Source organism: Diorhabda sublineata, chromosome X (genome assembly GCF_026230105.1).
Source record: "Diorhabda sublineata isolate icDioSubl1.1 chromosome X, icDioSubl1.1, whole genome shotgun sequence".
NCBI classification, from domain to species: Eukaryota; Metazoa; Arthropoda; class Insecta; order Coleoptera; family Chrysomelidae; genus Diorhabda; species Diorhabda sublineata.
This window is the reverse complement of record NC_079485.1, coordinates 8,615,229-8,637,665: the sequence shown is the minus strand read 5'-3', so window position 1 is coordinate 8,637,665 and position 22,437 is coordinate 8,615,229. Positions and strand designations below refer to the sequence as shown.

General features: G+C 31.9%; 1 protein-coding gene across 10 annotated transcripts in view; it reads left to right on the top strand.

The window, feature by feature from the left end:
- The window catches only part of LOC130451713 (calcium-dependent secretion activator), an 82,971-nt gene that overhangs the window by 18,562 nt on the left and 41,972 nt on the right, over window positions 1-22,437 (top strand). For all 10 annotated transcript variants that reach the window (XM_056790908.1, XM_056790915.1, XM_056790909.1 and 7 more), the window contains exons 3-7: window positions 7,836-8,222; window positions 11,276-11,451; window positions 12,951-13,030; window positions 18,723-18,871; window positions 19,102-19,182. In XM_056790908.1, coding sequence (XP_056646886.1) covers window positions 7,836-8,222; window positions 11,276-11,451; window positions 12,951-13,030; window positions 18,723-18,871; window positions 19,102-19,182 — 873 coding nt within the window. The remainder of the gene's footprint in view (window positions 1-7,835; window positions 8,223-11,275; window positions 11,452-12,950; window positions 13,031-18,722; window positions 18,872-19,101; window positions 19,183-22,437) is intronic.

Here is a 22,437-nt window from a genome sequence, read left to right as displayed (position 1 = left end):
TTTACCAGGTTAATTGGTTTATTCCTTATTTGGTTTGGTCCTTCACTCGGACAACCATACATTTCAATGATTTCTTTTAACGAATGTACACCTTCCTCGAAAAATTTCGAGTTTTTTTATGATCGTGACATTTTCAGCAACAATATAATTTTTTTAGTGTTTTAATACAAAGACAGTTTTGAATGGTGGGGTGTCATATGCTTCTTTATGGTGTAGAATCACCAAGGCATTGGAAAAACTTAGTGAGACAAAACTAGACACTATAGGCATAGTATGTGATTTATCAACTACCAAACAGAAACTTAAAATGCGTTAGAAACAATTTTTTGAAAAATAGTTTTATATTTAATGGGCAGTCCATATATGTTCATATGAAGCAAAACAGGAAAGGCTTTATTGAAATTGACTGATAAGCACATCAATCCGAAGAATTCTTTCAAAAAAATGGTTAAAAGGTAAAATTAGCTGCCCAATTGTTGAGTCACTGTGTTTACTCTGCCATAATGATATCTTTGGAAACTGGTGAACTTATTTCAAGTACAGCTAAAAACAACGCTAACTTTATTCTAACCATGAACAATTTATTTGATGCCCTGAATAGTACACGTTTACATTCAATAAAACCCTGTAATCGTGTTCTGAGTGATACGAATCCAGTAGTGCTAGCAGCTTCAAGCTCAGGATATGATTTATTGGAAAATCTATACAAAGTTGGAGAAAAGGGAAATTTGATCAGACCTGATAACTTTGATGGTTTTCTTCTCACCATTAATTCCGTTAAACAATTTGCAAGTGATCAGAAAAATGAAGGTTTCAATTATTTATTCACAGGCAGACTAATTCAAGATCCATTTGGAAATCAATTTTCTGTTTATCGTCAAAGAGGAGGTTATAACAGAAACCCAACAGTGAAAGCATTTCGAGCTGCATTTAAAATAAATATTGTCGCCAATTTAATGAGGCCAGCCACCTAGAAGTGCTAATGCAGGCAGTCAACTGGATGATGATGATAATATACTGCTTTTACCAACAGATGACAATGAAGCACTCGCTTCATTAAATGTTGAAGAAGAATCATCATCCGAACAAACGGATTCATCCACCAATGCAATTTCTTCCGAGGTACATTCAAATAATATTGCGACGTTAGAAAATTGTGCTGTAGTATATTTTGGGGGTTATTTAATTAAAAAATGTTTAGATCGTGGATGGATTGTGGTTTGATTTCCAATATTGAATAATGAATAACCAATAATAATCAACGTTTTTATTTATAGTAGGTGTTTCAATAGTAAATGTGACCCAACTTGACCCAAGAATATCTAGAGGTCATCGCGAGTAGATTCTACATGTACTATATTTTTGGGGTTTTACAGTCTTCTTAACGGATATTTAGGTTGTTTAGTGGATTTTGTCAATTTCTTTCTGTGGTCAAAATTAAGAGCTACTTTGTATATATTTTCTTAATAACACATAGTCCAAATATTAGAATGTAAGTAATGATCCGAAGCAAACTATCATACTTTCTAACAAACATTTTGAGAATATGAAAAAGTTTTAAAATTACATTAAATTTACTCAATTTGTTGGCCATTCGAATTTCCCACTAACAATATTGTAGCTGTAAAATGCACAAGGAATATATACAGGACCGTACAACTTGTAGTTTCTGATAATTTTTTCAAACGCTCAGTCTATAATTATTATAATTTTATATCAACAATTTTATAAAAAGTGTAGTTATTATTGTTACTTTATTCAATATTTCTGTTCGATATTTTCTAATAAATTCATTTACTAAAACTTTGAGTGTTTTATTTAGTTATCTAATAAGAAGGATGCAATTACCTCAGAGCAAAAATTCGTGATTCTTGACGTTTATGCCATAATCTAACATCTTTTTTATTAACATTCATTTATTTCAATTTATTCATAATGTACTTCATAACTTCACATTGTATTAAAATACAAAATTTTAACTCATCCTACTCTATTTATATTGAAATCCGTCTGTTTACAATTTAACTGAAAGTCCAAGCATTAAGATGCCATAAGAGGTTTATTGCCCAACCGGCCTCTGACCTGTTAGAACTTTCATGCTAAAAAATTATCATCTAGGTATCTTTAGAATTATAAGCAACAAATAGATTTAGTAAGTTCAGAATATCGACGACGGCATTTCTTCAAGAAAGGACATATTGCACTATTGAAGAATTCTACAATCCATTAATTGAATTATTACTACGATATTGTATTATGATACATTTAGTATATTTCATCTGGTTTCGTTTAAAATATTGGTATAGTTAAAACTTTTTACAAATTATTGTTTTTGATTTTATCAAATATATTAATACAGTACGAAAGCGGAACAAAATCAAAATATTTTTCCCAGGAAGAAAGGGGAAAATGGATAAATCACATAAATCAACTGAAGTTAAAAAAAACATACAAAATAGCCAGGACTTATTTTTTCGCCTCTTCAAAATATCATCAAAATATGAATGTTTCAAAAATACAATCATGACCGAGGTTATGAAATCGCAAATTCATATTATTTCAGTCACCAAAGGAAATTATATATATTTTATAAACCTTTGTGCAAGGATCCTTCTTTCTATCCCAAATTTAAGTGATTAACAGATTAATGAAAAATTATTTGTTTCATTTGCTAGTGCTACACGAATTCATTACAAAAATATTTTTTTATACATTGAAATTGGTGACAAATAATTAGTATTGAGATTAAGTTTATTATCGGTTCGAGATGAATACATGCTATAACATTATTAGAAACATAATATTTCAAAATACGCCCTATCTATCTATTGTAAAGATTCCTATCGAATAGGTAATTTTTTTCACTTTCGTGATAAAAAGTAAAATCGGCAACAATGTACTGTCGGTTCGAATTTCGAAGAAAGAAAACTTCACATATAGTTGGGATCTTTCCAAAAAAATTTAGTTGTTGAAAATAGTGCTGTTTATTTCAGATGGCACTAAGCTACGGGTCATTTTTATGAAGAACGAGCTTAAAAGTAACTAGATGGCGTGCAAAATTGCCTCAAATAGTTTTAACATTGTCACTGTTCTACTATCCTATTCTTTATACAATGCTACTACTAATATCAGTAAGACTTGTTCGCCTATTGTTCGTTCCAGTTAAATTCACAAAACATTGAGTGTAATATCTAACTAAACTGTCGCGTGAAGTGCATGGAATAATAGAATATTATTGATGAGTGTATAATGAAGGTCGATATTCACGAGAAGTTTACTACTACGAGCGCTAGCGATTGGAATAAATCACCCAGTTAATACTCATTATACGCTAGTCGAATACTATACTATGTCCATAGCAACTAAGTATCTTCGTTGGAAATTTTCATTTTCTATACCCATTTGTAGGTACTAGGTTTTTAATATATTTTAACACAAAATATCGATACACAGAGAAATCTACGCACACCAACAACAATGTTCATAGGTTTGAATCAAATTTATTGTCTGAAAAGCTACATCGATTTATAATTTCGGAAAACAATAATGCCTACTCTAGCTGATGTAAGCTTGTGGTGGATAACAAAATAATACACCAGAAAATGAAATTTAAATATCTGGGAATCGAAATATCTGGACACGGGGACGTGGAGACGGAAGTAAGAAACCAAGCTACAAGAGCCTCAAGAGCAGCAGCATACCTAAATGACACAATCTGGCGAAATAAATACATTCGAACTGAAGCAAAAGCCCGCATTTACAAGACCGCAATCAGACCTATATTATCCTATGCACAAGAGACCCGACCTGAGACCTCTAAAACGAAACGGATATTGGAGATTACAGAAATGAAAATAGTTCGAAGAATAGCGGGAAAAACACTACTGGATAGAGAAAGGAGTGAAAACATAAGACGAACATGCGGGATAGATGATATCAACTGGGTACTGGATAGAAAGATAAAATAGAATGAGCACATTGACCGCATGACGGAAGAACGAATTGTGAAAATATCAAGGGACAAATCACCAGCAGGACAAAGAAGCATTGGAAGACCTAGGAAAAGATGGAGTGACAACCTCTCCTGTTTTGCGCTGAGATCAGTTTCCAAAGAATTGAACTTATCCACCGCCTCAACAGTCTATTATGCCCTTATCGAGTCGCATCTCGGACATGCCCTTCCCTTCTGGGGTACATGTGGTGCGATTCAATTTGAACGAATCTTGAAACTACAAAAAGACCTGTTAAATATTTACTTGGACTAAACAGCAGGGTTCACTGCAGGTACTTCTTTAAAAGATTAAAAATTCTGACTCTTCCTTCCTTATTCACCTTTGAATTTGTTTGCCTAATTCATAAGCACGCTTCTCCAATTTCAGAAAGACCGTTGAACGGCTATCCACTTAGGAACGCGGAGCTCGACCTTCACCTACCTACTCCACGTTCAGAAATAGTTAAGAGCTCAATATTTTACAATGCAAAAAAATGCACAATCATTTATCAATTGAAATCAAATCGATATCATCTTTTCACGCATTCCGCAATAATTTGGGGGCATATTTACTACTATAAATCAACACTCCAGGGAACGTTTTCTAGCGTTGTATCAGTCCAATTGGAAAATAGCGAGTCAAGTGGAATCGCCATCCATTAACACCGGTGTGGGATCGTCAGAAAAAAGCTCCACGAGTGGCATGCCGTCGACGAATACTAATAAAAAGCCTAGCAAGAGGCAAACTTCAGAAGAAGCTTAAATGATAATGAAAGAGTGCTATGAAGGAATGAACAAAGAGATGAACAATCTGTTTATGGCGAAAACGTAGCTATCAGATTAAGGAAAATAAAAAATCCAAAGAGACAGACGATCTTGAACGCTGATTGCTTGGTGAAAATTAATATTTTGTTTATTTGTCAATGGTCCTATCATCGATATTAACAATTCAAAATCCCCATTTAACATTCTCGTAAAATTTGTAAGCAAACACCCGGCTGTCAAATCATTTCGGAAATCATCACCACTATATTCATAACTCCGTAAAAACAATTGTCTCTGCCACCATCGACGAGAACGAGCTACATTGCAGGCCAGACGACGGCGGCGGTTCAAATCACCCATTCTTCGACTAACCTAACTGACTAATGTTTCATGCCGAATTGCAATTGTTTGGTGAAAATGTTTGTCAAACAATTGTTTGTGGAAATAAGAGATGTTTGTTAACACAGTACTTTAATCAACGTATTTGACAAACTTGTTTCTCCATTGTTTGTTCAATGGAGACGCACCTTAATATTAACAAGCATCCGATTTTCTAGACTAGTAGAATTTTATATGATTAATTAGAGAGTACGGCGTCGGTGAAACATTATATGGGTCGATATATACGACTACTCATTAGGACTAGGATCTGAGGAATTAAATTTTTGAAAACTTCCGCAGTATTAGGATGTACCTTTATACAGATTATGTATCATTATTATCATATATTGTAATAGGACAGTCGTGAACACAAAATAACTTAAAGTAGCTGTTCTAGTTATAGGTATCATTTGTGAAATCCCTGCCGTTTTTGCTCGAAATTATATCTCATATTAAATTGAATAATATTGCAGGATTTGAAGAATAATAGTTTTTTATCTTGGACAGAGATAAGTTCCATATCCCAAATCAGTGAAAATAGTCGTCACTGACAAATATGGAGATGATTATATTATGTATGGTATGGTATTATGTATGTTGAGTTGATTCTTATTATATATATAATGATTTTTTAATTACTTGAATCCATCTAATTTTACTTATTCCTTCTTGGATTCTAGTATTTTGTTCCATGGGACAACAAGCGGCAAAGGAAGAAAATGTGGGACAAACATTTGTTCACTAGGTTATGCACGCCTTCGTTCTCTGAAGATTGCAATTGGTGTGAATATCGGCAACCGTTCCAGAAATTTTTACAGCCCAAGAAGATATCGAATTAAATGAAATGCTGTACTTGCACTCGTACATCTATTTTGTATCATTAAAAATATTGATGAATAACTCCCAATTTCCAATTTTTGATTTCAAGTTTGAATGTAAATCAAAAGATTAATTTTACCTACTTCTATTTTTCATAGATGTATTGAATTTGCTTATTTTTTTCCTCAGATTACTATCATCGGTTTTGGAAATAAATGAACATCGTTCTAGGGCATCCCGCATATTGCAATTAGATTAAATTCATGCATTTATACACAACTCAATTAGTTCAACGTTCACTTGTTAATGTTAATTTTATGTCGAAATTTAGAACAAAGTGACAAACCCTATATATACATAGAAATAAAGAGCAAAATTCTGATATTTTAAAGAACAAAACAATAAAATAAATTATTCATTTATACAATGAAAGTTAGACTACTCAGTCATGCAATGCTGATTTGAAACATGCACACTGTTATCGATGTGTGAAGGCGTGGCAAGACTTTTGGTGTATATAAAGAAAGACATGGAATTATAACAGCAATTTCATCTGTGTACCAAAGATTTTTATTTAATACCTAATAATTTTAACCGATTTACTTCATAGAGTATATTTTAATAACACAGGCCAACGATGAAAAAACTCTTTTACTGAAAATATCTTATTCTTATGTTTTTTAGGCTGTTGAATCCAAATATGATGCTTAAAAAGCTGTATCACCCACCATTTATTCACATTTTACAGTTACATTTATGAAATCAAGCCTAGCGAAAAGAATATTCTACGCAAAAACCTAGTAGACCCAAAAAACGTGCTCCTACCACCACTACATATTAAGTGGCCTCATGAAACAGATAGTAAAGGCTTTGCCTAAAGACGGGCCTTGTTTCAAATATCTCTGTCAGAAATTTCCACACCTTTCAGGAGCTAAATTGAAAGAACGCGTCTTTACCGGGCTTGATATTAGAAAAATGTTTGACGTTAACTTCGAGTCCACAATGACCTCAAATGAAAAAAAAGTATGGGTATCCTTTAAGCAAGTTGTCTCCAAGTTCTTGAAAAATGAAGAATACCCAGAATATAAGTTTATTGTTGCCAGCATTCTAAAAAAGTTTGAATAGTTAAGATATTTGATGAGTCTGAAAGTTCACTTTTTGAACAACACCTCGATTACTTCCCTGCCAATTTAGGAAATCTTAATGAGGAGCAAGATGAGCGTTTTCACCAGGATGTTAAAGTAATGGAAAAACGTTACCAGGGCCGCTGGAACACCTCCATGATGGGGGATTACTGTTGATCACAGTTACAAATTTACACAAGAAGTTTCAAAGCAAAAAGGGAAAGAAAATATAGACAAATTCCAGTTGACAAGTAAACCCTGTATTATCACACTACATTACTATACTTATGATGTAACATAGTGTTTCATTGATTTCCCTATATACCGTACAGGGGTATTAGATTATAATAAAATACATATTACTTGAAAACTATGGGTGATACAAAAAAACTAAAGCCGGATTTGGATTTAACTCATAAAAATCTATAAAGATCAGCTATAAAAATAAAAAAAGTTTTCAAACAAAAGTGTTTTGTTGGCCTGGCAATTAGTTTAGCTTTCCTACAAATATTCCAAATATCCACTTTTTAACAGGCGTAGTGCGAATAAGATAGAATGCCTGTATGATAATTATCGTACCTAATAATCATTTCCTTATATTCTTAGTTATCATATTCCTTTAAGAGAGCTGGCTGATAGACAATAAACGTTTTATTAGTATGTGCCTAGAATTTTGTTACTAATGAGTACATTTTAATACTTAAATCTCTATATTTCCAGTTCCAAATTTTACGTGATTATGATTTTTGCTTCAGACCGAGTCTTCACCATATCATCAAACGCATACTTCAGATTTGGGAAGCGGCACATTGGAAGTACCTGCTCCAAGTGCCACTCGTTCTTTATCACCATCCAGTGCCGTATCTGCTGAAACAATCAGCCACAGTTTGGGGTCTTCCAGAGCAAATTCCTTACCCCGACCTACCAGTCCGTCGCCTTCAGTTGCCTCAGAAAAAACCGAGGTAGATCTTCAGGAAAAGCAAGAACGAGAAGAGGAAGAACGGAAAAGAAGAATACAACTTTATGTTTTTATATCGAGGTGTATAGCATATCCGTTCAACGCTAAACAGCCTACTGACATGACTAGACGACAAACCAAAATAACAAAACACCAGTTAGAAAGTATTGTTAATAGGTTTCAAGTAAGTATTAAATAATGTAAATTATAACTCAGTAGATATATTCCAACGCTATTTTTAATCATATGAGATAAATTGTTCAATGATGTTTGCCTGTGTATAACTATCAATATTGTTTCTAAGTTACTAACATTCCTAATTGTGAACTGTTATCACTTGGGTAAGTGATTGTAAATTACACTGCTTATGAAACACCAACCTAATCTGATTATAGAAATGAAAAAAACGTTGGGAAACCAATTATCTGATAGGAGCTGCAATTTGAATATTTTGGCCGAAGAAGAATAATAGAAAACAAAAAAAATAATGCAAAACCTAGTTACAAATGGTAACTATCCAGATTAGGGCGTAGCTTTAAACGTGACCCTCATGACGACGAATTTTCTTTTTCCCAATAAACTACCCGACTTAGCATTCCCAGGTGAAGCTCAGCTGATTCATTCATTTAAGATCTAGTATATGTAGCTTTATTAATTTGGTGCCATTTCTATTGCTATTCTAGAAAAAAATCTGATTACTTTTTCGTTTTCTGTCGTAAATCCAAGTCAGTTTCTGGCATTTAAAAATTCTTATTTTGGAACGTTACCAGTCACATAGAAGAGAAATCGGCTGGTTTTATATTTTAATGAGAAATAGCATAAACTTTTTTACACGTTGCCTTGCATTATGTCTCAATAGCAGCTGAGTGAAAGTCGTCTATTTTCGACAATACTTATTTAAATAGTACATCTTCATGGCAATATTAGTAAGCTTGCACTACTGCATTTGAATAATGACACTAGTTAATACTGGTTATTCTCCTTTTCTATAAAGTTTCTTATAGATGGTAGGATCCTCTTTGTTCACTGTCGACTAGTAACACTAACGTTATCGACAAGTTTCTCTTACCAGTAGTACATATTTAATATCTGAATTCTTCATAATATTCTGCCGTGATTCAATAGCTATGACGAATAAAATACCTTTTTCAAGTTTAAAAAAACGTTTAGAGTTCACACCCATGCTTGGAGTTATCTCTGAGATTTGTAGGTATAAATATTCATTTACGAATATAGATAATATGAGGGTTTCTATAAGAATATACTTTTTCTCTTGATGTTTAAACTGCTTTACGTAACTCAATTAGACACTGTATTTGTAATGAAAAAATAATTTGTTTCTATGTTTAATATTCCTAAGAACATTGATAAAAGATATTGTTGTGAATATATCAAATGTCCTCGTAAAAGTGAAACGACGTCATAAATTGGCGACACAGGTATTTACGAGCCATCATGTAATACCGTCAACAAAATTGAAACATAATTAGACGTGGGTCAAACGTTTAACTATGCATAGTATGATCATGTATAATTAATACGCTTCTTCGGAGGAGTTAACCACAAGTCCTCAAGAAACTTTACTTCTAACTTCTTTAAAACTGTTACGAAACGATTATTTGACTGATGGCTAGAGAATGAGCTAAATTGAAATCATCAAAAATTCTTTTACTATTTCAATTGAACATTAGATAGGGCAATAGGAGACCAATAAATGAAAAAATGGTTTAACTGTTTCACGTTTATTTAGGTAATAAAGACGCAGGAAACAATTCGTTCTTTAAGAAGTAGCGTACAGAATGAAACATTAAAGATGTTCTGAACATAGAAGTCTGAAAATATCTAGCATCATCACAGTAGTATACTGTGGTTTATTATTGCAATTTCGAAAAAAAAATAAATAATATCATGAACTGGAGGATTCGGATATCAAACCAATTGTAGTTTGGAAAATGTTGCCAAATCTAGTATAATTTTTCGATTTAATAAAATTTATCCAAGTTGATAGAAATAAAAAGAAATGCGTGGCTTTGATAGTAAAGTTTGTTTCATTTATTTCGTAATAAAGTGATTAATTTTCAAAAACATGGTAAAAGATGGGAGAGACATTGGGTATTTAAAAGCCGAATATAGTGCAGTGTGGTATTCAGCTAATTACCTACTATTATGATTGGCATTTAAATATTCACTTATATTCTTGGATATATAATTTGACTCGTGATAAAGTTTTTATATCAATCATTTCCAATTGTTAGCAAATATTCATTAGGTATTCGTTAACTTTCCGTATTTCAGATACTCTTATTTGTTAAAATAGAATGTTAACTAATAATCTCAGACATCCTGTTTCTAATTTGTAATCTCCTGAAGACAGTCGAAATTGAATGATAGATAGCATTCAATTTTTCAAAATTAATTTTTGATTTTTTGTCTCAGTCTTTAATTCAAAAGATTATCATCCCTATACTACTAGCGGCTCTAGCCGCAAAGTATACCAACCCAGCTTGAACTTAATCGCTTTTAGTTTATTGCCAACTTACTACATGACGTTGGTTTGTAAAAACATGTTATCGGTATTATTCTGGATTTTCCCAATATTTAACCTTATAGCGACAAGTAATACTTGGTGCCCTATATTCACGGCATTATAATAAAAGTAAATTAGTGTTTGCTTTCCGTCTTTTCAGCATGAAAAAAGTCACTTCAAGGCATCAATAAATAGGTTTTTTAGGTTTTTTTCTCGAAAATATAGAAAACTGAAACTATACAAATAATTATTATTCTATCCATTTTACTGCTTATATATATATATATATATATATATATATATATATATATATATATATATATATATATATATATATATATATAAATATATATTTTCAAATATATATTTCTGATTACATTTCTTGATCAGTACAGATGAGAATTTGGTTTTTCTTAATAAACGTGATATGTGCCGAATTGACAGCATTAGCAGTCAAGCGTCACTTTTTCATTAGTTGGCTATTGGCTATTTGTTCTTACCATTCTGTAAAGAGGGAGTGACCTCCGAGTCAGAAGAGTTTTTTGTACTTGGAAAGTTAGGTACAACCCTGTAATGCATATACTCTGGTGCTTTTGTAATTTATACAACGCTAAAATCAAACAAATGAAAAACTCATTGCGTAGTAATTCCTTCTAAATAGAAACAAAATATGATTAAGAATGTATATTCTCAATAATAATTTTTTGCAGAGTTTTTTAAAGGGGGAAACGCAAATAATGGCCGACGAAGCCTTTCAGAACGCTGTACAGAATTATTACGATGTTTTTTTGAAATCTGAGAGGGTCGTCAAAATGGTCCAATCTGGTGCTTGTTCGCAATATGATTTTAGAGAAGTTTTTAGAAATAATATAGAAAAACGAGTCAGGTGAGTAAAATGCAATAAGTATAATACAAGAGTGTAGTGAAATATTCATTCAACTAATAATTTTATATTCAAATTAGTGCATTTCTACAACAAGTCATTGTCAAAAATGGTCAAGTCTTGATAATGTTATGCGGTCTAAATGACTAGGGAACTAGTCATACTAGCTCTTTATATACAATAAAAACAAGGAAAATGCATTGATAACTTTGCTCGAAAATCTATATGTTTTAATTAATTCATTTGCATCAGGGGAATTAAGAATACATTGAAAAAAGAAATTCGGACATCAGAACTGATTACAGAATGAGTTACAGTCATAACTATTTTGTAATTAAATGAAAATAATTGTTTAGAAATAGATTAATTAATAAAAATAACATCTACATGTCTGTTCAATCACCTCTTATCACTTTTCTACCTACTAACTCACAGACAATTGCTTACGTCATTCCTTCAAAATATTAATTTCTATCTGTCACCCCAGGGTCCTCTACCTGTTTTTTCAATGTGAACCCAAAATATTTCTATAATTGATACCTCACTTACTATTTATCATAAACATGAATATTCTAGCGCACCTGTGAAGACAGTATTTCTACAACTTATAGAAAAAATAGTTCGACTTAATACGGATGCCTCCAAAATCGACTCCGGTGTCGATTGCGTAGTCATGATCTCATAGGACATCTTGTATTGTTTACACTAGCGAACTATACAGCATTCTTCAGATTCTCAAAAATATCTCCCAACCCCAACGAACTTATGGCCATATATATTGATTCTCTCCTCTCCATTCAGTCAATTAAAACAATTTTCACCGACCTCCCAACAGTCCAAAATAAAAATGTCATCTACCAAACTCTCTATGCTCGTGACGTACTAGAATTTCTAATCTGAATTCCATCTCATACTAGAATTCAGCTTCCAAGCTCAACTTGAAAACTTCATTCAAGAATCTTGGCGTGATCTATGGAGCAATAGTATAACAACATTCAAACATCCATCAATATACTTCTCACCTCTCTATACTAGTAGTAGGCGAGAAGCTGCGACAATTGCAATTTAATCCTAACAGCAAATAATCACTCAACTACCTTACAGAGAATAATTCATCAATCAAAATCTCGGAGCTCAATACTACGAATCTCTACCAAAAAATATCAAGTTATGTTATGTTAGTGCCAATGACCAAGTGCTTTCATCATCACACAAATGAAGCTAAATATACCTATAGATGAATTAAAAAGTTTTTTCTTCGTCAGCTGATAAATATCGGTCAACCTACGATAAAGTTTCAGAGTTCACTAAGTAAGGGAGATACAACTTTCATAATTCGAGTGCAAAAGTTATATCTACACTTTTTTTATATAGACGATTTTAGAAGGAACTATGTTCCTGCTGTTATTAATGTATGTTAAACTTTTATTTTGATATGAAAAGATGTATATTTCAGATTTGTTTTAAAAAAATGTTCAAGCATTTCGAGTATTTTTTTTCAGATCTTTACCTGAAATGGAAGGATTAAGTAAAGAGACTGTGTTCACATCCTGGATGGCTAAATTTGACTGCATTCTAAAAGGTAAATATTATATTTTTAACTTATTTGAATTTTTATCCATTGTTACTATGGATGAGACTACGATCCTGAAACAAAGCAACAATCGATGGGATGGCGACACTCTGGTTCTCCAAGATCTAAGAAGTTTCGTGTCCAAAAATCTTCTGGAAAAGTTCTTGCTTCAGTTTTTTGGGATGGCCATGGAGTAATCATGATTGATTTTTTGGAAAAGGGTAGAACAATGACTGGAGATTACTATTCGACATTACCGACCACTCTACGGGAAAAAATTAAAGAAAAAAGAAAGTGTTTTTGTAGAACAACGCCTTTGCACTCAAATCTCATGTTGCCATGCAAAAAATTCGTGATTTAGGGTTTGAATTTCTAGAACACCCCCCTTATTCACCAGATTTGGCCCCGTCCGACTATCATCTCTTTCCCCAACTGAAAAAAAGTTTAAAAGGTCGTCAATTTTCTTCCAACGAAGAAGTAGTAAAAGCTGTGGAGGTCTGGTTTGCAGAGCACGAAAAAACATTTTTTTTGAAAGGTCTAAAGACGTTGCAGGTTCGCTGTAATAAATGTATCCAATTAAGAGGAGAATATGTTGAGTAATAAAATATTTTGACATTGAAATTTTCTTTGGTTCTATAGTAGGCTAAGAATTTTTCAATATATCCTCGTATATAAGCCATACGCAAAGAGGTTATATGCTGAAACTACAAAGTGTTTATTTCAGCTCAAAGTAAGTATTTCCAGTCAATGTTTGAGTGTCTCCGATATTGCGCACTCAAAAGCTGACGCTGTGGGAAAGGGAAAAAACAAAAGATATAAATTAGGTCATATTATCATAAGCTATCAAACTTGGGGGCGGAGATACTTCAGCTAAGTAGAAGGGAACCAAAGACGGTTATCACAGATGCAATAAAGACAGTCGCTGTTACGTACGGTGGAATAAAGGAGTAACCTACGATATACATATTCTTCAAATATCAAACACGTATGAATACAGAAGTAAATCCTGGGATTTGACTTTGAGCTTGACTTCAAGTCAGCGACCCTCAGAGGATTCTTCTATTCTGAAAGATGACCAAGGAGGTCCAGGTAACTAGAACCGAGAAGAAATATCCATGTGTCCATCGACATCGAAATAACGAGCTTTTCATTTTACTTTACGACAATGAACATTTAACAAAAAATATTTCCAACAGTGTGAAATTAAGAACGTAAAATGTCAATAACTTGTCAACGAATATAATATACACTTGTGTGGGCAGTATTAATGGTCATTGTGACGTGGCTAGTGTGACCAATATATTGATCTTTGATTGCCAAGTGAATTAAGGGGAATCTTTCATAAATGTTATTTTCCATCAGCAAGTGTATAACTTCTGTCTTTCAAACAATTCCTATGCGATTTTTTGAGATTTACGAGTTCTCTGCTTATTTAAAAACAAAGATGATTATGATTTTCAACGGACAGACGGGCATCGCTTTTATGATTTTTTGGAAGGTCTGAATCTCGGAGACGAGTAATTTGGTTGGACAAATATTAAAAAGTAAAAAATGGCACAATTATTATTGGAGGAATATATGTTATGGGGGCTTGAATTTTCGCAATTTTTATGAAATTTTTTTGTTTATATGTAGCGTGCTGAATATACCAACTCGTTTCTATTTCTGGAGACATTCATAACTGTGTCCCGGCGATAATTTTCCTATTTATTATCTTTCTTTGAAGATGCTACAATATTTTATCATTTCAAAGATTTCCCTGTGTACTATGTTTAACCAACAAGTAATAAATAAAGCACAAAATATTCATTTTTATAATTAGGACAATATATTATATACAGTAAATCGATATTTTTATACAATGCCTATAACTTTTGATAGCAATGGTTTTGTAGTAGTAAATTGGCAATTAAACCAACTCAATGATAATAAGTGGCTTCTGTAAAGAGGCAATCAATATATGACAAAGCAACATATTATTAACCATCATAGAAATGGATTTCAAACATCCACAACATGTTGCAAGTTCTCACAGAATTTGTTCATAAAATTATGTATAAAGACTTTTGTCGTGGTATATGTATAATGAATATATTCCACTCCGGTCAAAAATGAATCAAAAAAGAACTCATTACAAGAAATTTTAACTGCAGTTACGAACAATAGACGTTCTAAAATTAACTTCACATTAAAATCAAATTTAACTTTGTAAATTTTGTTGTATATATGCAAATTGATACAGCCTGGTTAATTATGCAATCAACTTGTGGTTTAGGCCCTTTTTAAATGAAAAATATTCCTGTGTTCCTGGAAGAGGAGAATTTGAATATGAAAGATTTCATCAAAAAATTTATCGTCTTCATTCATCATCGATTAAAAAATAAAAGGTAGTCCAACTACAACTAATGTGCGATGGTGATTGTAAGTCAAACACCAATTTTTCAGATAATTATTTTAATTTTTTTATTACAATGGAAAGATCCATGATAATGATACGTGACAAAATAAATCGGTCCAATGCTCCCCATGGCTTTGGGAACCTTTTTTCGAGAGTCCACATTTTTAATCGCGCTGAGGTATGATAATATTCAGTATCGCTAATGAGACGAATTATCTCCTCCTTAGTTACTCATTTACTATCCGTAATATTTTCTACCAAAGGCATAGAAGTGATATATTTTCTCCATTTAATTCTATATTTTGCTTCCCGTTTAGCTCGACTCCACTTCAGTCCTCTTTTTTCCAGTATTTTGCTCTCAATTCTATTTCCTTCTGGGCCTGCCTCTTTTCTTCTTTTTGTTTATTTAGGTTTTCCATATCACTTCAACTATTTTATCCTCCTTCATTCTAACTAGGTGTCCAAACCATCTTAGTTGTTGTTGTTCGATTTTTTGCACTGCACTCATTACGTTTAGTTCGCGTCTAATTATGATGTTCCTTACATTATCGAGTCTCTTCACCCCGTTATTTTCTCAGTATCTTCATTTCACCTGTTGTAATTTTTTACTTCAAATTTATTGGTTGCCACCCAGGATTCACAACCATGGGTAAGCATTGGTAGTAGTAATGATTCGTTACCCTATTGGCTACCTCTTCGTTTATCTTCTCCTTAATTTGTTTATTATTCTTGGCTCATTTACGTAACATTTTTCTTTTTCTACAAAAAGATATCCAACCCTAATATCGCATGATCCGTAGCGGCCAGTTGACATCACAACGATGTGAGATAATACGGTCATCGAATCTCGATAAAAGAGTTTCATTGGCTTTGTGACAAATAATTAGCTAACCTTATTTTTGAAGAAGTACGGACGATTATGCCGCGAGCCCATAAACCCCATCAAAAAGCCACTCTTTGTGTATACATCGGTTTTTCAAAAATTACTTGAATTCTCATTTCTCAAATGCGGCGATTCTATTTATTAACGAGTCCATTGACGTGAAGGTATGCATTATCACTAAAGATAGTTTTCTCCGTAAAGTCACCATTCAATTTTGTCTGTTCAACCAACCATTGGGCGTGAAATGATCGGTCAACTTGTAGTTTTAAATTGAACCTTGTAAGCGAGTCCCTCTGCATGGTGGAATTGAAACTTGCAATCAAAATCGTACATTAGGGTTGAACCAGTCTTAATAATGATATTATCTATTATTTGGAAACAAAAAATCGAAATATTAATTTGAGATAGTAGACCATATCACTGGTACGGTGGTCATCTTTGGTCATAAATTCAGAACAAGCGTTATGTCCAATTAATTTTTGAAATGTTACGGATTGTTTAAATGCAAATTATCAATAAACAATGATTTAGAGGATGATGTCCTCCACAAAAACTCCGTATTGCTCATATTTTATGTGGTAAAATATTTACCCCCTAGTCACTTTCTACTTGTTTTGTATGTATTTATCGCATGTTCGAGTCAAACTGTGATACCTAGGGTGTTCACGTTGTGATATGACTTGTTTTGATGGAGTTTGTAATCAAACCGTTTCTGTTCTTGGATATATTTTATTAGATCTAGCATTAAGTATTTTGTTAAATTCTTTCCCTCAATTTCATCTAGTCAAATACTTTTCATCTGGATGGAAATCTTATTAGTCCAAGAAAATAGGTCCTCAAATCCGATTTCGGATTGAGTTCCTAAATTTTCAATACTATAGTTACTTCAAAGTGTCAGTAAAATTCCAGGGTAGGGATGTTAGGGTGGCTGGTGATTAAGCAATGATGATTATAGCTTTAGAAAACTCGCTATAAAATTGCTATTTTCAAATGGATTTATTTTCTGTAACTATTAAGCAATTTTCATTCCCAATTAATTAAGAGAAAAGTTGCAAAGGATACCTACTGAAAATTACTATTGAAAGTTTGATTCTGCAATAGCATTTTCAGTCATCACCACACTTATCTATATTCTACAGATCTGACACTTTCTATTTATTCTATTCACTAAAATTTATTTAATAGTGTGAAAAGTCATTGAAGGAGTCAGAAATCACTTGGATAAATTTTTTCAGCAAATCAAACTTTATAATAAAATCAAAAATGAAAGTTGGTTACTCCAAAAATCTCCATATTGGTATATATCAACAATTTTTTCTATATAAAAATCAACTTGATCAATTTGATGTACGTTATAACCTCAATGGAACATCTACTGTTCATAGAGACGACCTGAGTACTTGAATAAATTGATTGAGTACGTCCAATGTTTGTTTTAAATTTCATGGTAGACACTGATATAATTTGTACATTTAAAAATGATCCATTCGCGACATTTTTATCAAAAATGTGGATTTTTTTATTGGATATCAGAAATTCTCAGATGAAATCTTATATATACTTTCACAAAGAAAACAACGGGTAGAAATTCAAACTTGAGTAGAAAATTAACAAAAGACAACCTTGAGGAAGGACGAACGAAATCATTGAAAAAAATAACTTTTATTTTTTGCACGAGAGAATGAAAGGATCCTTCAGAAAAAACATCAGACACAAGGATTGTGTGACTACACTACGAATTTATAATAACTAGATCTTCACATATACACTGGAAAAATATTCAATTTAACTTATTATATTATAAAAACCGAAACGAAAATTCAGTAGTCAACAATAGTATAAACTGCTGCAAATGTAAATAAGAAAGAAAATTAAAATATAAAATGTGATATAATAAATTTGTATAATTATATCAATCGATAAGTCACCCACCACATTGGTATTAAAGTAAAATCTGAACCATTTCTAAATTTTTTTCTGTATTCGACTCTGTTTCACGGAATTTAAAATTTTTTATAATTACATGTATGTTTTGTTTAATATTTCGTGGATTTTTTTTTCGTATTGATGACTTTTTAATCTATTTTCTACATATCGAGATGTATGTAAACAGGATCACAACAAGGAGCTTCATGATTAATTTTTTCATGTTTTAGATTTTAGCTTAGTGAAATATTTTAATAGTGTATTATATTCTTTATGACTTATTCGAATGTCATATTTAGTTATTGAGATAATTTGAAATTTGTTGAGGAAGTACTTGGTAAGGTTGAATATCAAGATAGCAAAAACAATGAAAAGGTCTTAGAATTATGAAATGGAACTTCAACTTCATTTTCAAATTTGTGAAAGAATTAGAAATTATATAACCGCAAAATTGTTAATAAATAGAATTGAATATATTCTCCAATATGTTTCAGTTACAGACGAAGACTCGAAAAGACCATCCAGAATGCAGCAAAATTTAAATTCAGAACTTATTTTATCTAAAGAACAGTTATACGACATGTTTCAACAAATTCTTGGGGTCAAAAAATTTGAACATCAGCTGCTCTTTAACGCCCTATTGGTAAGTTTTTTGTCACTTGTTTAATTTGATATCATTTAGTCCGAACATCCGAACCTAACCAAAATTTAAAACCTGTCTGAAATATTTTTTATACAACTATAATATAAATACCTATGCCCTATTACGTAATTATACCTCATCATAGAATATTTATTGTGAATGTTTATAATAAGGTCAAATATATTTATTAACGCGCTGTATTTTGTATGAGATATGAAAATTATTTGCAGCTTGATTCAGCTGATGAACAAGCAGCAGCAATCAGAAGGGAGTTAGATGGCAGAATGCAAAAAGTAGCAGAAATGGAAAAGGTAAGTTTTCATTACTTAATATTTGGTTAGGTTAGGCAAATATGCCTTATTCATCTAAATTATTTAGATTTCTATTTATCCATTTATTATATCTTATTTCGTATTTAGATTGAGCTACTATTGGAGATATAGAGTTTTACTTCTTTATACTCAAATCCAAAACTAAGTCATACATTTTGTCACGAGGCTAGAGATTAGTTGTCGGGGCAGCTAACAGACGAATGACAAAAAAAACTTTAATGCCGCGTTATATATTATATTTTTTTCGAAATCGCCCAGATCCACAAATACTTACGATAATATTTGGAATTGAGGCGAGTAGAATAGGTTATGAGTGCCGCGTTTAGTTACACAACTGAATAATATATATATTTTTTTCAAAATCGGCATGCAAATCTTATTTCTTTTCTTTACATCAATGGTAATAGAACAGTCTGAATTATTCGTAATGTTAAAATGTTATGTAAGCTGCTATCGAGCATGAAGCGGATGACAAATCATCACAAATCTATTTCTTTCGACCGATCGGCATATTAATGTTGTCGTCATCGAAAAAAAATTGTTTAATCACGAGAAAAAAAGCAAGTCAAAAATAAAGTGAACTTCAAATATACTTTTAGTATTAAGTGGGCTTTTATTAACGTTGTTCATGTACGTACTACTATAATCAGTGACAAAGAAACCCTGTGGAAAAATTTCGAAAGTATTTCCGTTACATTATTTTTATGGATTTTGATTTCAGAATATAGAATTTATTATGATCAGATTGCGAATTGTTAACCTCTGGTGAGCGGAAGCTGGACTGTGGTTCCGAAAAATTGCTGGTATAATAAATATAACTGGGATACTCTCAAATGGCACACCAAGAAGGCCGAACATGGAAAGCATGACAAGAGCTAGATGAGATCGTGCTTAAATTATCTGTTATTAGATGATTTCTCATAGATAAACGCAATAGCTATACGCGGGAGTTTGGAAAATACACAATGGTCCTTCGAATACTAAGTGCTTATGGACAAATAAAGGTTTGGACTGTTTTACTATGAACTGTGTAAAATAAGGAATGAAACACTATTCACTTCATTGATGCATTCCAGTTCAGCTTATAGGAACAATGGTAAGAAAGAGACGAGGCGATCTTATCAACTTTTAATAATTTCTGGACTCACATGTATATCGCACTAATACATTTGTGATACGGGGTACCATTGATTATGGCTCAAGGTCTGTCTTCTTTCAACTTAATTATGGGTAATATGAATGCACATCGGTACATCCAAGAAATTGAAAGAAAACAAATTTATACAGTACTTCTCAAACTTTTCTGACTATACTATACTATATACCAGATATAAATTACATCGGAACTCACATTTTCTTAAAAAAAGGGTAGTAGATTTATGGAGATTAAACTGTCAGAGAAAAAGCTGTGAATAATAAATGTGAGTCTCTCAAAAGACTTTACAATTTCACTTCTGATTGATAGAAAAGTCGTATTTTTTTTACGAAAAACGTCGTGATTTCTCAATTATAAATTAGCGTTTCACGAGATTGATGTCATTGGTTCAAAAATTAGCTACCTTCAAATTAAGTTAGGTTATACTCGAGCATACGAAAAATTGAAACAAACAAAGGAACATTATTTGTTCTGGTTCGTTCATTATTCAGTTTTTGCAATTAGTAAAAATATATTTAGTAGTCTGTTTTAAAACAAGTAAAAATTGGTTTGTCATCTCTTGCACAATACTTTTCTATTCTTACTCAAATCCTGTCAGAAAAAATGGATATCTTTATGTAATTGAATTTTTGTGGGCATGATATGGATGAAGTTAATTGCGTATAATAGGTCGGTGTACAAATGATTTGCCACTCTGTTTAGATATTATTCTAGTGCTAATACGCAGTTGATCATCAATGGTATCCAGAATAATTTCTTGTTTCTTGAGCCGGTCTTTTAACATTAGAAAATGTTTTTCTATGAGGAACCAAGCAATTAGGAAACCTCCGATATACATCGACGCTTTCCTTTACAAAAACCTAAAACAAATAAAGTATCCACTTGAAAAAGTGAACTGTCAATTGTCAAGTTTCATGTACCAATTCATGCCCAACTTCTTTGAAACTTTTGAAATAACGTTGTTGAAAATATGTCTATGGTTATTCGAATTTTCTTTTTAGAAAATTTAGAATCAAATTATTCATGTTATGAAAAAAATTTTCAAAACAACTAACAGATAAAAAACTGTGAAATTTTAAGATTAGCTCCACCCATAAGTAATCCCCCAGAATGGTTCGATCGCCTTCTACTAACCAGTGTACCAAATTTGGTATTCTTAAGTTATAGGGTTCCAAGGGAATCAAAATATTTTTTTTTCGAAAATTTGGTTGTAGAGAAAATTACGTTTTCGAGTGAATATGTGGGAAATTCAAGTTTCTACGTACAATCAGTTAAATACTACTCTACGTCTCATTATTCATAGGTAAATTATTGATACAAAATAAGCTAAGTTAGATAAAAGTATTGTGATAAGCAGTAGCTTTCACATTCAACTAATAACATGTATAGAATGGGTAAGCTTGCTTGAAGTTTATGTTATTACTATTAGAGTTTTCAAAGATCTCAAACATTCATACATATCGATTTTTCTTTTAAGACGTTTCAATATCAAGGTCGAATACTTTGGCACATAGCCAAATTAATATTGTAAGAGATAAACGTCGAGACACTTTATTTTTCGTATTTTGTTGAGAGTTATTGAGAAAATTTCGATCATGTACAATATTAGTTTGGCATGCTGACTAAAATAGTTATGCAAAAGAAATGTATTGAAATCCGTACGTTATTCTTGATACAAATGGCTATATGATTTTGTAATCGAGGTGAACTTACAAAGAGAAAAGTAGTAAACTGTAATCTACAGTCTATTTTCAATAAATAGGCCGAGTGTCACGAAACTAAATAAAAAAAAAAACGTGAAGAATTTTCCGAATGTACACCAAATCGTAATGTTCGATGCACGGGAATTAGTTTTTCAGATATCTTTTAATGATAATCACCGAAGCTAACTTTAAACTACGAGCTATATCAACAGTAAATTAAATTGGACAAAAATGTTTTTTTTTTAAACTACCTATATAGTCAATAATAAAATGTCTCTCTGCTTCACTAATTAGAGAATCTAACAACATTTTAGGAATCAGATGTATTCAATTAAAACATTACATTATGATAATAACATATTGGACTTTTTAATA